Source organism: Pygoscelis adeliae, unplaced genomic scaffold (assembly GCF_000699105.1).
Source record: "Pygoscelis adeliae isolate BGI_AS28 unplaced genomic scaffold, ASM69910v1 Scaffold93, whole genome shotgun sequence".
NCBI lineage: Eukaryota > Metazoa > Chordata > Aves > Sphenisciformes > Spheniscidae > Pygoscelis > Pygoscelis adeliae.
This window is the reverse complement of record NW_008824469.1, coordinates 1,001,623-1,013,929: the sequence shown is the minus strand read 5'-3', so window position 1 is coordinate 1,013,929 and position 12,307 is coordinate 1,001,623. Positions and strand designations below refer to the sequence as shown.

Here is a 12,307-nt window from a genome sequence, read left to right as displayed (position 1 = left end):
GGGGCTGCCCCGTCCCCCCCCGCACCCGGAGGGCGGCTTTTGCCCCGACGCGGTGCTTGGGAGGCGGCGTGGTGATAAACGGCAGCGCCTTGCTCTCCCCCCACCTCCAACGTGCTCCGCTACCCTGACCCCAGCGCACCACCGAGATGTTCAGGAATTAGGTCCTGGCAAAGGAGAGGCAGAAACCCCAGCCCCCACTTAGCCGGAGGTGATTCCTGCTCCCCCCTCCGCCCCCTATTGAAGCCGGGACCCCTTTTGCAAAAGGATGCAATCGATGAGCCTGCTCGCCGGGGTCGGAGACTTTAAAGTCAATAACTTCTTTGTGTTTGTATCGTATATTAAATTACAACGCTCCCTTCCCCGTAGTTACTTGGTTTGCTTAGGTGACTTAAATTACGAAGTGGTAAGCAAAGCCAGACAGCCCAGCTCTGCAGCACGGCTGCCCGGCGGGAAGGAAAGTGGGAGAGGTTTGCCCGGGAATCGAACAGGCCGGGGAGGGGTTGCAAGTCACCTTTATTTACTGCGGCATTGTTGAAACGGATCCTGAATCCCAGATGGCTATCACCAAAACCGGCCTCATTCAGGACTCCCTGTCTAAGCCGGCTTTCTCAGGAAAGAGGAGTTCTGGCTGTAATCCTCCTGAAATGGCTATAACTATGGAGCCACTAATCTAGTTTAGAAAATTTCCTTTTCTCCCCTAGGCTTAGCTTTGCATGAGCATTTTAAGCTCCTTTTAGAAAAGTTAATGTGGTGGAGAAATTAAATCCCGATCTTATTTAGGAAGGTATTTGTTTAGGAGATAAGCTCAACCCTGCCCCGTCTTCCTCCAAACAAAACACAAACACCTATTTTTTAGCTGGAAAATGTTAATTAATTTTCCAGAAAATTATTGCATTCTACCCTCATCTTCCAAATACTCCAGTGGTTGCCATTGCTACATGCTAACTATAATACAATCCACAGCTTCCCTAGCTCAGCAGCTCTAAAATCTTTGGGTAGCTTTTTTCATTCTGGGGAACTTGAAAATAAATGAGTGTCTTTTGTTATTTTGTTGTGGTCTGTGTCTGCTTTGTTCAACCCCACAAGGGATTTAAATGCTTTGTTGAGGCATTAGGAAGAAAGGGTCTGCCTTCCTATTTGCTGTGTTTTTATTTTTACTATTGGTTTATTTTTTCTGTAAATCCAAGAGTTGAATTGAATCTAGGCGAAACAATGACAGTGGTTAGTAAGAATGAAAAAGTCAGTTTATATGAACACATGGAACTGGTTGAGCGATGTATTTATTTATTTTTATTTCCCATGTCCTTGTTTTTATTTTTAATGATAGCTCTTATTTGATTTTTTTTTTTTTTCCTGGGAATGTGGGCTGGAAGTTTTCTTCGAGATGCTGCAAGGCAGTGGTGTGATTTTTGGCTTGAATGCGGTTTGTCGTAGCTACTTGTTCTCTAGTCTGCTAGCCTGTATTTTTGCCTCTGCTTCTCCCACTGATATTATTCTTGATGTTTGTTGACTTTCTGTCTTGGATGAGAGTGTCCTTAAAAAAACATCTGTGGTTTATTTATTTGCTTACCTAAAGCCAGAAGAGTTTTAATGGGAATACCTATGAGAAATGAAGATTTCTCTAGTACAGAAATACTTATTTGGTAACCCTAGTTAATTGGAGTATTCATTACACTTATTTTGAGACTCGTAGCAATAAAGTTTCTGCAATTTTAATGTTTTTGTAAATGGGTAATTACTGTGCTCTGATTTGGTAACTTTAAGTAGGAATATTATATCCCTACTTGTCATAATTACTAACTGAATACAGCAAGGAAAAAGCTGTGAAAATAGAGGGTAATACATCTGCAGGCATGGGAGCTTAGCCTCTGTTTCCCCTATTTCTTTCAGTATGGGGTTTTATAGCAGAGAAACATCAGTGATATAAGCTCGAGTCTGAGGTTCTCATGCTCTCCCAGGAAGCATGTGCATTGCTGGGAATCTTGGAGAAGTTAAACTACTTGTGTGTACCTGAGTATCATACATCAAGTGTATAGTGTATTTGGCAGCATGTAGTGTATTTTGTAGTGCTGAAGAGTCAAATAATGTTTTCCAGTTCAAGGTAGCGTATGGGTGCTATATAAAAGTCATGTTTTTCTTTAAGAAAGGGGGAACAGCAGAACCATAGAAACAGTACGTGGCCACTGCAGGAATTCCTCTTCTCTCTGTGGTGGAAGGCTCCAAATGGACTGTGGGGTTTTGTAGGCATGGCTCACCCAAATCGCTGCCTTGTAACTTTCTCTCTAATCCTCAAATCACTGCTATTGTATCAGACCATTGCATAAAGAAATCCCCAGGAAGGGCCAGTTCTGTGTAATCCTCAGAGTGAAGCAACAAGGTGATACTGGTCAGTGTTAACGTAACAAACTTATGTTTAATTTTCAGTTTGCTTGTGTGTTATACTGTGACTCCCACACAAAAAACTGTTCCGTTTTCACCATCTCCCTAAGTGCCAGGAGCTGTATAACATTTCTGTCTATCAGCTCCTGCAGTTATGTTTCTGATTAATTTTAAAAAAAGTACTCTGTTGAAAGTAATAGTAACCCTCACATAAAAAGAAAATTATGAGTTCACAGAATCAGGGCTTTCTGCTGTACTTGGATAATGCTCTCAAGAAAGCATTATTACTATGTTTTTTCCTAAGTAGAAATGTATAGCTTAAAATGTATAAACTTAAACATACAGTTGAAACTACACATTTGCCCCCAAAGTACTAGGCTGATTTGCAGTAAGTTAGGATTATCTTTTAACTGTTAATTTGGTACTTGATTACAGCCTGGGTGTTTCAACCCAGACCTTAATTGACAAACTCTGACTGGATTCTATTTTATGTGCATCAGTGAACAGGAAAAATAGAGAGCAGCTGGGAGAGCATTGTCTGTCATTTGGTTTCCGGTTTGGACCTAAAATATGCATTCTCTTTACGTTTTTCTTTAAGTGATAGCGGAGTTCTTTGGTGAGAAAAGGGAAATGGGGGAGCGTTTTGAGAAAATGTAATGTGAGGTGCTAATGCCATTGTAATTGATTTTGGATTTTTTTTATTCATTATTCAAACAGATTTTACTTTTGAGTATGTGCAAAGAGAAGCTCTCAGAGTTCCCCTTATCTTCAGAAATAAGGATGGACTGGGAATTAAGTAAGTTACAACCAAATCTTGATGATTAATAAATGCTTTTATAAAATAACCATTATGCTTTCCACTTGTATGTGGTATTTCTTTTGATGATCTCAAAATGTATTGCAATTAGCAAGACTGTCAGCACCCTTGAGAAGAGGAATTACTATTTTCCGCTTATAAACAAGCAGATAATGAGGTCTATAAAAGTACCACGCTGTATGCACTTAACTACACAATCAAAAGTAAGTCAGTGATGAAAGTTAGGAATAAAATTCAAAGGTTCTTGCATCCAATCCATGCTGTCATGACAGAACAACCTCCCTTCAATTTTTGACTTCTCAATTGTTTTCTGCATTACAGGTGGAATGTCTAATGATGCCTGTCATTTTCCATTATAATTGTATCTCTTCAGAATGTTATTGCTTTTTAAATATTTAATGATGTCTAGTTAAAATGTGGTATTATTAGAGTCTTTCTGAGCTTGTATTTTGTTAATATCCAGTCATAAAAGATTTGGTATGTTAATAAGAGAATCCTGCAAGTTTCTTTGTAAAAGTGACGGTGTCTAAGAGAGAAATATTAAAATGATACACTTTATCAGCCACATCATCCATAGTTTAGATAAATGTTCCTTGATACTTTTGGAAATTAGGGCTGTGTAACTGATTATATCTGAAAGACAGAAAATTAATTTTCTGAAAGCATAATTACTTTGCTCAGTTTCAGCTGGAACACCTCAAAGTTTAGGGAAGTGAGGAGTCCCAATTACTAATTAAAAAGAATCAAGCCACCCCAATATAACTTAAGGAGAGAAAGAGAAGAAATAATGTTTGGGGTATTTGACAAGTATATGTCCTTTTACTATAAGAGCGAATAGGAGCTGCTGTGATGCTTCTCATGATGTAGTCAAATAGTTTTATATGTTGAACTCTGAACAAGAAGCGCTTAATAGGTACTCAGTAGTAATTACAGTAATGTTTATTTTGTTGTGCCATTATGTTTTACTGGGATATTTTTTTCTTTGGTTATTAAGCCCACCTATTTCTCTACTTAGTCCTGGATGCACAGTATAGTTTCCTGTTAAAAAAAAAAAAGCAAACACCAAGATACCATCTTTTTATTTGTTTTTGCGAAGCCTTTCCTAGATTGTATCCTAATTTTCTGATGAAAACGTGTATGTATTCTGTAATGTTTTAGACGATAGATAGAAAACCTAGCTATTAAGTGAGAAAGGCTGGTCACTTCTTACAGTTTCTAAACAGTTCTATGCTCCTATTTGGTGTCATAGAAAATAACCTGATTTTTCTGTTGTATTATTTGAGAGAAGGTGTGGTCAGGTGGAAAGCATTGATCCTTAGAGTTTGCGCAGAAAAGGGGATACAAAAGCATCTGTTTTGATATTCCTGAAGTCTACAATCTTCCATATAACCTTCTTATGAAAACTTGAGAAGCAGAGAAAAGTCTTCCATGTTCATAGCTTAATTATGCTTCACCTGCAGAAGCCTCCTCCTTAATCTTAGCTTGCATATTAACATGACTATAGTATCGTCTTTCCTGAGGAATCATTTTCTTGTTTATCTTCTCAGCTGAGTTTCCTTAATGTAAAGTACCATTTGTTCTACATTCACTCGTGACACTGTTGGCCAGCCTAGTTCCTAGAGAGCCAATGACATCTCCATTGAGTGCTTGTCCGAATCTACATTTACACTGTATGTGTATATATAACCACCACCTGAAGCTGAATCATTTTGGCTTCAGCAGAAGCTTTATTATTTACAGGAAATTCCTGCTCCCTTAAGGATTGTGCTCTCTACTCTACTCACCCAACTTGGCATCCCAGTTCCTTGCTTCCTCTCAGCCTCCAAATACAGGAGCTTTCCCTCCTAGAATGATTTTTCCTGCTGCATTAGAGCCTCTGTTTTTCTGACCCTCCTTTTGGCTTCTCTGCTCAACTTGGCAGGGAGATTTTTTTTGTTGAAGGTTGTTGCTACTTTTTTGTTCAGTTTATTTCTTCAAGAGATGCTTCTCTTGGAGGAGTCAGCTGAAGGACATATCTACCGTGGAAAATGGTGGAAAATAATCTGAGACAACTGCTCTCTCAATATGCATTGGTTTTAAACTGCTGCTTCTAAAGGGCAAGTGATAAAAGCTTCAAGAATTTCTTCTTCTGGAAGAAGCCGTCAGCTCTTCTGTGAAACTGGGGAGTGTTTAGGAGCCAGAGATACTACTGCACCTTCCTAGCAGCCAGATCTTCCTCCTGCGTATGAGGAAGTTCACAAATTCCCCACAGTACAAGAAGAAAACTGGGGAGATGTTTCAGCTCCTACTGTGCCAATGGTACTTGTTCAGCTAGTGCTCCATCAGCGGAGAAGCACGGAAGTGAGAGCTCATCCCACAGACACAAACATTACTGGGCTTCAGATCCTCAGCTGCAAATGGCAGAGCATTATCAGAGATGGATAACGAGTACTGCAGCCTGGGACCAGTGTTTCCTATGGTTGCCTGTACCAGATAGTGGTGCCTCCAGAGCTCAGGCTGCCTCGTGCTGTAGATGTTGCACAAGATCCTTCACAAAGACACCTTGTTTCTTGGTGTCTGTAACCACAAGATGTAATATCTGTTTCTTCTTGATAGCTCATTATTCAGGATTCTGTAATGAGGCAGTTTCACCTTAGACGTTTCAACACTCAAGTCTCAGCTCACACATCATCATTGGCTTCCCTATTGTTCCTGTGCCCAAAATCTGGAGAGCCGCCACCTGGCACTCCTCTCCACTTTTGGTTAGCTGTGTGCTTTCACTGAAGCCTCCTGGTGTGATACTGCCTTTGGACAGCGGTCTTTGGTCTTTCTTGATCCAGGGGTTCAGAGACTCCTCAAGCTAATGGGATCATGTAAAGAGTAATCTGTTTTTTTGTGTCATGTGTTGCCTTGTTTTTCTTCAAGATGTGTTGTTTTTAGATGCATTCAGTCAGCCTTCCTATTCCTTTTCCTTCCTGGAAGCTACCAGTAATGTTTGTTAAGACCTTGAAGAAGGGAGGGCTTTGGCTGTCTACCTGCCCCTTCTGTGGTTATACGCCATGTGTACAGACAGGCCAGGTTATAGATGTACTTCTGTGTTTTGCTGAGGCAAAAAAAAGACCTGGCCTCTTGCTTATGTGTATGCACACATACACAGCATGAATCCACGTATAGATGACCACACCTCAAAGACGACCATTGAAAATCAGGTACCTTTCGTTGTAAGCATTATGAAAGCAGTCAAATAAATAGCAGTTTTGGAACACGCATTGGAAGTGAAGAAGTAGCAGGACTGAATGCTGCATGCCTTAATTTTTCAGCTGGAGTTCTGCAGCTCTGGCAGTTAGGATAATGCATCTTTTGAATTCTGAACTGGATTGCAAAGAGGTGGAAGAGGAGTAAATGCTAATCCACAGCAAGAGTTTCGGAGTCACTTACCTGACTCTCTGTCACACACTAATGCTTTAGACAGCGAAGGAGAAATAGGTGTTTCAGTTCGCTGTGATGAGCTTAAAATAGTCTCAGCAGCCAGGCTTGACTAGCCAGCTCTTCAGTTTCCTACTGGCTGCTGGTATCATTCTAATATTAATCTGGCGTCTTTCCTCCTTTCTAGGGCTGTTTCCCTTTCTCCCTTTTGTGAACCATCCACTCATCATGTGCAACTTCTTCTTCTAGCTGGAATTCACTGTCAGAGAAGAGAGGAAAAATACTGAAGCTTTTTTTTTTTTTTTTCTTTTGAGGATATTTTTGATGAATTAGTATGCTGACAAAAGTAAGAGCAAATTTTATCTGATAGGTGAGTTTTGGATGGTTCCTGCATGGAATCAGTTGTATTTTCCATTTCACAGTTAGTTAGGTGAATTGTTTTTATATTTCCATTCTCTGCTGAATCATTGGATACTGACTGCTCTGGGGGATTAAAATACTAGAATTTGTAGATCAGTAATCTCATATACGACATTCAATATTCTAATATTTTTTTATTTAAATGAGCATGACTTATTAGTTTGAAATGATGTTGTAAAGGAATTGTACACACTTGGGCATAAAAGTCACTAGAGTGAGAGAAGGTTGGAAACACAGTTTATGTGTATTTTAAATGACAGAGTGAAATGCATGAGCAAACTTTCCTATTTGGCACTCTGCAGGGTAACACGATTTAATTTTATTTACATTTCTACTTCTTAACGTGTATCTATCAAAAGTAGCTGACATGCAATATATGAGTTTTGTGGATGTGTAGATACATAAATGCTGCGTGCATTGTATTCCAGCAAGATCAAGATAGTGTTGACACCTACCTAATGGATCTGAAACATTGAGAACCTTCAGTCTCATCATCCTGACATTTACTGCTTGAAATAATGAGTGTCATAGTCTGCCGTCTTCCATCACTAGAGCAAGACTGGACAGTTTGCCTTTGGATCCAAGTCATTTGCTGATGAAACTCAGGAACCTTATGTTCCACTTCAGGCTCTGGAGGAAATTGTGCCTTACTGGGTCTTTTCTAGCACTACTGTCTCTTGTCCAGAGGAGGCTGTGTGTATCATGATAATAGTAGAGTAGGTGATCCGCATATATGTAGGGTGACTTTTGAGATACATATATATATAAAAAATATAAGATGATTTTTAGACATTTTGAATAACTGATGATATGTGCTTCCACTTGTGTTTGCTGTTAAGCAGTCAGCTTGCATGTCTGTGCCTGGCAGATGTACAAAGCATAGCTGAACAGTTTGGTTACTGTGCTTGGAGGTACTCCGAAATGGCAAGGAATGAGATGAATGAGGAAAAATTATTATAATGAAACTTTGAAAATTGCTTTCCTGTATATTTCTGACCATCGTGAGCTGTTACTTGTATGGCTAGAAGCAGGAAGGTCCACCTGTGATCTTTTAGCAGAAGAGGAGCTGTTTTTCTCAGAGGGTTGTTTGGCTGTTTCCAGGATTGTAACTTGGAGAGAGAATGCTGTTTGGAGAGATGTTGTCTCTTTTATCTGAACAGCGGTCACCTTGCATTGTATTGTGGTTAATCAGATATGTATGCTAGCCAGAGCTCATCCTCGTTAGGACTTGAATAGGAGACTTCTCTGGCAAATATTTAAACATTTACTAAAATGCGAGTTTGCACCAGTGCACACTAAGGTGTTTGCATTTCTTTTTTGTTTGAGACAACATGATATGTATATTACAGAATGCTGAAAATCTCAAATGTAGTCTGTCATATTTTGGTGTTAAGTCAAGTCACCCCGCTATACTATTCTTCACCTACTTTTTATGATATATGAAATCTTTCAAAGCATTCATAGTGTTTTTACGCAAGATCCATTTGCCTGAAAATTGCGTAACAGTGAGAAGAAAAAAAATCTCTGCTCAGTTCTTGCATTGTTGGTATTCTGGATTTATATGCAGGAAAACAAATGAACCAACACTTACTGATTAGTTTAGGACTGGTGACATTCAAGAAAACTTTTTTTTTTTTTTGCCATCATAGTGCTGTAGCAAACCTGCCCTAATTGTATAAGAGTGAGTGTGGCAGTTATACCGGGTGGGCCTGGAGACGAAGAAGTGCGGTCATTTATGGTCTCAGTAGCCAGCAGAATGGGTTTGAATTAAAGCTGGACTTCTCAAGGCAACCCAACTACAAAATGGGTTCTTGTACTTGAAACCTGTGGTGTTCAAGCCTAAAATTCTTCCCTTGGTGTACTCGTTCTCTAATGTATCATACATCCTGAGATTGCAGAGAAAAAAGCAAGGATATGCCAGGTGTGCCCTCCAAAGAGCGAAACATGCAATTTTATTGTTAGGGAGGATTGTATTCTTCCAGTTTGAGTAATGTTTATTGTTGGCTACTGCTGGAGCTCTCAGAAAGACTTGATTTGCTTGTATGTATCTCAGTTAGGGTTGTTATCTATCTTGGTTGTTGATTTTTATTTTGATTTATACAAATGTGAAAAAGATTGCCCATCTAATTATTCTACATGTCTGACATAAAATACAGGCAAGCTGTGGCATTTGAAGATAAGCCTTGCATGTTCTTGTTACCGGCATTCCCTACTTCTGACTTTCTAGTGCTTGGAAAAAAAGATGAGCTCTGAATGAACCCTGAAGGTCAGTAGATTCAGGCTGTTTCATTCTGGCGAGGGAGTGAATTCCAAAGCTGTGGGGCCCTCACAGCTAAATGCAAAGATGTGAGCGTTGGCGGAGAACTAACAAAAGATACTGTCCAGCCTCCACATCCCACCGGAGGAAGGTGATAAGGGTAAAAGAAAGTGGACAAACAGAATTTGGCAAATAGTTCTCAAGATATATGCATGACAGTAAATTGATTTTTTAACTTTACCTTTCAGTGTTTTCTTAATAGTAAAAACTACTGCTCTAAAAGTTTGCCTATGGGCTGGATTGTTCTGATTTCTAACTGAATTTTGTCAAAAGTCCTTTATGACCAGAAGCAAGTTGTTTATCTTCAAACCAGGACAGTACAAGTCAGACAGAGCACCTAGCTGGCAGGTCCCACAGGGCTGTTTTTCATTACAATACCTTAGTCAGTTTTTGTGCAATGTGAAATGTGAAATACTGTCATTAAGGTAAAGTAAATCAGCTTTAAAACCCCACTACTGTTTTCGTTTTCTTTTTCCATCCAGTCTATATGTTGCAGAATTTTACTCTCTCCTGACACATAAAATTCATGCACTTGATGTACTAGGCTATTGTCTAATTACATTAAACCGTAAAACATTGCCTGTGTTAGAACTGATCGTATAAATGCATCGACATCGGTGAACTGATTATGCTACCATTTAATTTAGCTCTGAATTAGCCCAAATTGAATTGAACAACAATTTGCCTACCCACCAAATACAGCCAGGTTGTCTTCTGCCAGACAAGGAGGTTTGGAATAGTCATTAAAACAAAGGGGCCTGAATTCATTATTTTTTATATGTTATTTCCAAGCAGTGAATCCAATCTATGATGATGTGACTTTGAACAAATTGGTTTATTGCTCTACGCCTCAGTTTGTATCCACTGGCAAATGTGATAATGCTTACCTCGGGGAATATACGTGAGGCACCACCAGTTGCAAAGCACTGCGAGTTGCTTAGGAGGAGCGAGCTGTAAAGGTTTAGGATTTTATTGAAATCACCCCCAACCTCTTCCCTTCCCTCCGACTCCAGCACTGCTAGAGAGCACTTGAAAAGACACCTCTTCTCCTCTTTCATTACAAGTAGAGAAACTTTTGTACACTTGCCAATGCAAAGATGTTATGTATGTCATTAAAACTTGCACTGTCCACACTTCAGAGAGGCCTTGCTTGATTCCACCTACTGCATTACGGACAAAGAGCACTATACATTTCTTCCTCTTTTATTATGGTAACGAAAGTGTACCCATACTTATCTTGACAGTATTTAACGTTGCTTTCTTTGCTGATTATAGAATGCCTGACCCGGATTTCACCGTCAGAGATGTGAAGCTATTAGTGGGTAAGTTATTTTGAATGCACTGGATTAACTCTATACAGAACAGAATTGCTTTGAAATACTTGTCCGGTTGTGTTTGTAGACATTTGTGATAACGCTCAGAATCTGGGAGAAGGCATGGAGCAGCAATTTGTAAATTAAAAAGGCTGGGAGAACCCTAATTAGTAGTTGTACTGACTGGACTCTGATCTCATGCTGGATAATTGGCCATTTGAAAGAGACTGAATGCTTTTGCTTTTAACAGGTGTCCTACACACAGTTTTGTGATCCTGGAAAGTGGCAGCTCTATTGATCAAGTTCCTATTTTTTTTTAATCTGTTGTAGAGCATCTGTTTGTAAAAGGTATGATTGGAGCCATATCACCTTTTGCCTGTGCTCTCCCCACAGTCTTTATCAGTGTCAGGCCAGGTCAGTGCTTTGAGGAAAGGTTGCTAAGAGAGACTGAGCACAAAGCTTTGCAAACTGCCTGTCTTTTTGATAAGACACAAACCAGAGAAGTGGTGACCGTAATGATCAAATGTTTCCTAGCAATTTTTACAAAAGAATTTTTTTTTTAACTCTAAGAAAAGCTACATTTTGAGTAGGAGATTATACTGTATGTTTCTTTGAAATCTGCTTTTGCTGAAGATGGATGTGTTATTTATCATTTATCTGAAATTGTTACTGAATAGCGATACCACACTCTGTGAAGTCGTCGCTGTGGAGCTAGCTGAGTTTTGGATATGTTAGCTGCAGTCCTTCATGGAGACATTTAACTGCATTCTTGATATTTAGAATTTACTGGTTTTATTTACCTGTGTTGTGGCAGGAGTTAATCTTTTAAATTAGCCCCATTGCTGCATTCTGAAAGACGGATTTTTGAAATCACTCTTGAGTTTAATAATCAATAGGAATATCAAGTCTGGAAAAGATGACGTTAAGAAAAACAAGGGAAAGGAACTTGTGCCTCATTTCTGTTCAGTTGGGGTTATCTGTGAGAGAGGGGTTATCTCTGATAACCTTCTTTCACAAACAAAACTTGGCAATGTTGCTTAATTTATGACCATTTATAAGTTCAGGGGAAAAAAAAGCCCGAAGCCCCAAACCTCTTTGGCAGAAAATGTTAGAGAAGTGGTGTGGGAAGTGCTATTTGGTAGCATTTCTGTTGGTCAATCTGCAGTTAAATTAGGAAATAATATGAGAGTATTTTGAAGTCCTAAATTTTATGGATTTCCTAAATACCTGCATGTGCCCATTTGTAGGTACGGAATACCTCTTTTTGCTGCAGAGGAGCCTCGTGCATAAACCTTGTAATAATCTGGACCCTGTTCGCAATATTCTGTGAATTTGTTCCATAGCTGATAAAGTGCCATTTCTGTCTCTGAAACTGCTGAAGTTGAGGATCTGACTTTGAGATGTTTTGGAACAGCGTAGTGTTGCATAACAACATTGTTTTTCCTGTAACAGTCAAAGTGTGGGAGTTGCATTTCCTCAAGATTGATGTCCCTTGAAGTATTAGGGGGGTGGAGATTCCTGTGTACATGGCCAGCAAAGCGGGAGGATATTTATAAATAAAATTAGATTTATAAAACAATGGAGCAGAAATAACAGTCGTAATTAACTTTGAGATTAACTTTAATGTAGAAGTGTGCCATTTCTCAGCTGGTTCAG

General features: G+C 39.3%; 1 protein-coding gene across 1 annotated transcript in view; it reads left to right on the top strand.

Annotated features, from left to right (window-relative positions):
* Nucleotides 1-3,100: 3,100 nt before the first annotated feature.
* Nucleotides 3,101-12,307, top strand: part of KDM2B (lysine (K)-specific demethylase 2B) — a 119,338-nt gene continuing 110,131 nt past the window's right edge. The window contains exons 1-2 of the mRNA XM_009321187.1: nt 3,101-3,175; nt 10,614-10,660. Coding sequence (XP_009319462.1) covers nt 10,615-10,660 — 46 coding nt within the window. The 5' untranslated portion in view covers nt 3,101-3,175; nt 10,614. The remainder of the gene's footprint in view (nt 3,176-10,613; nt 10,661-12,307) is intronic.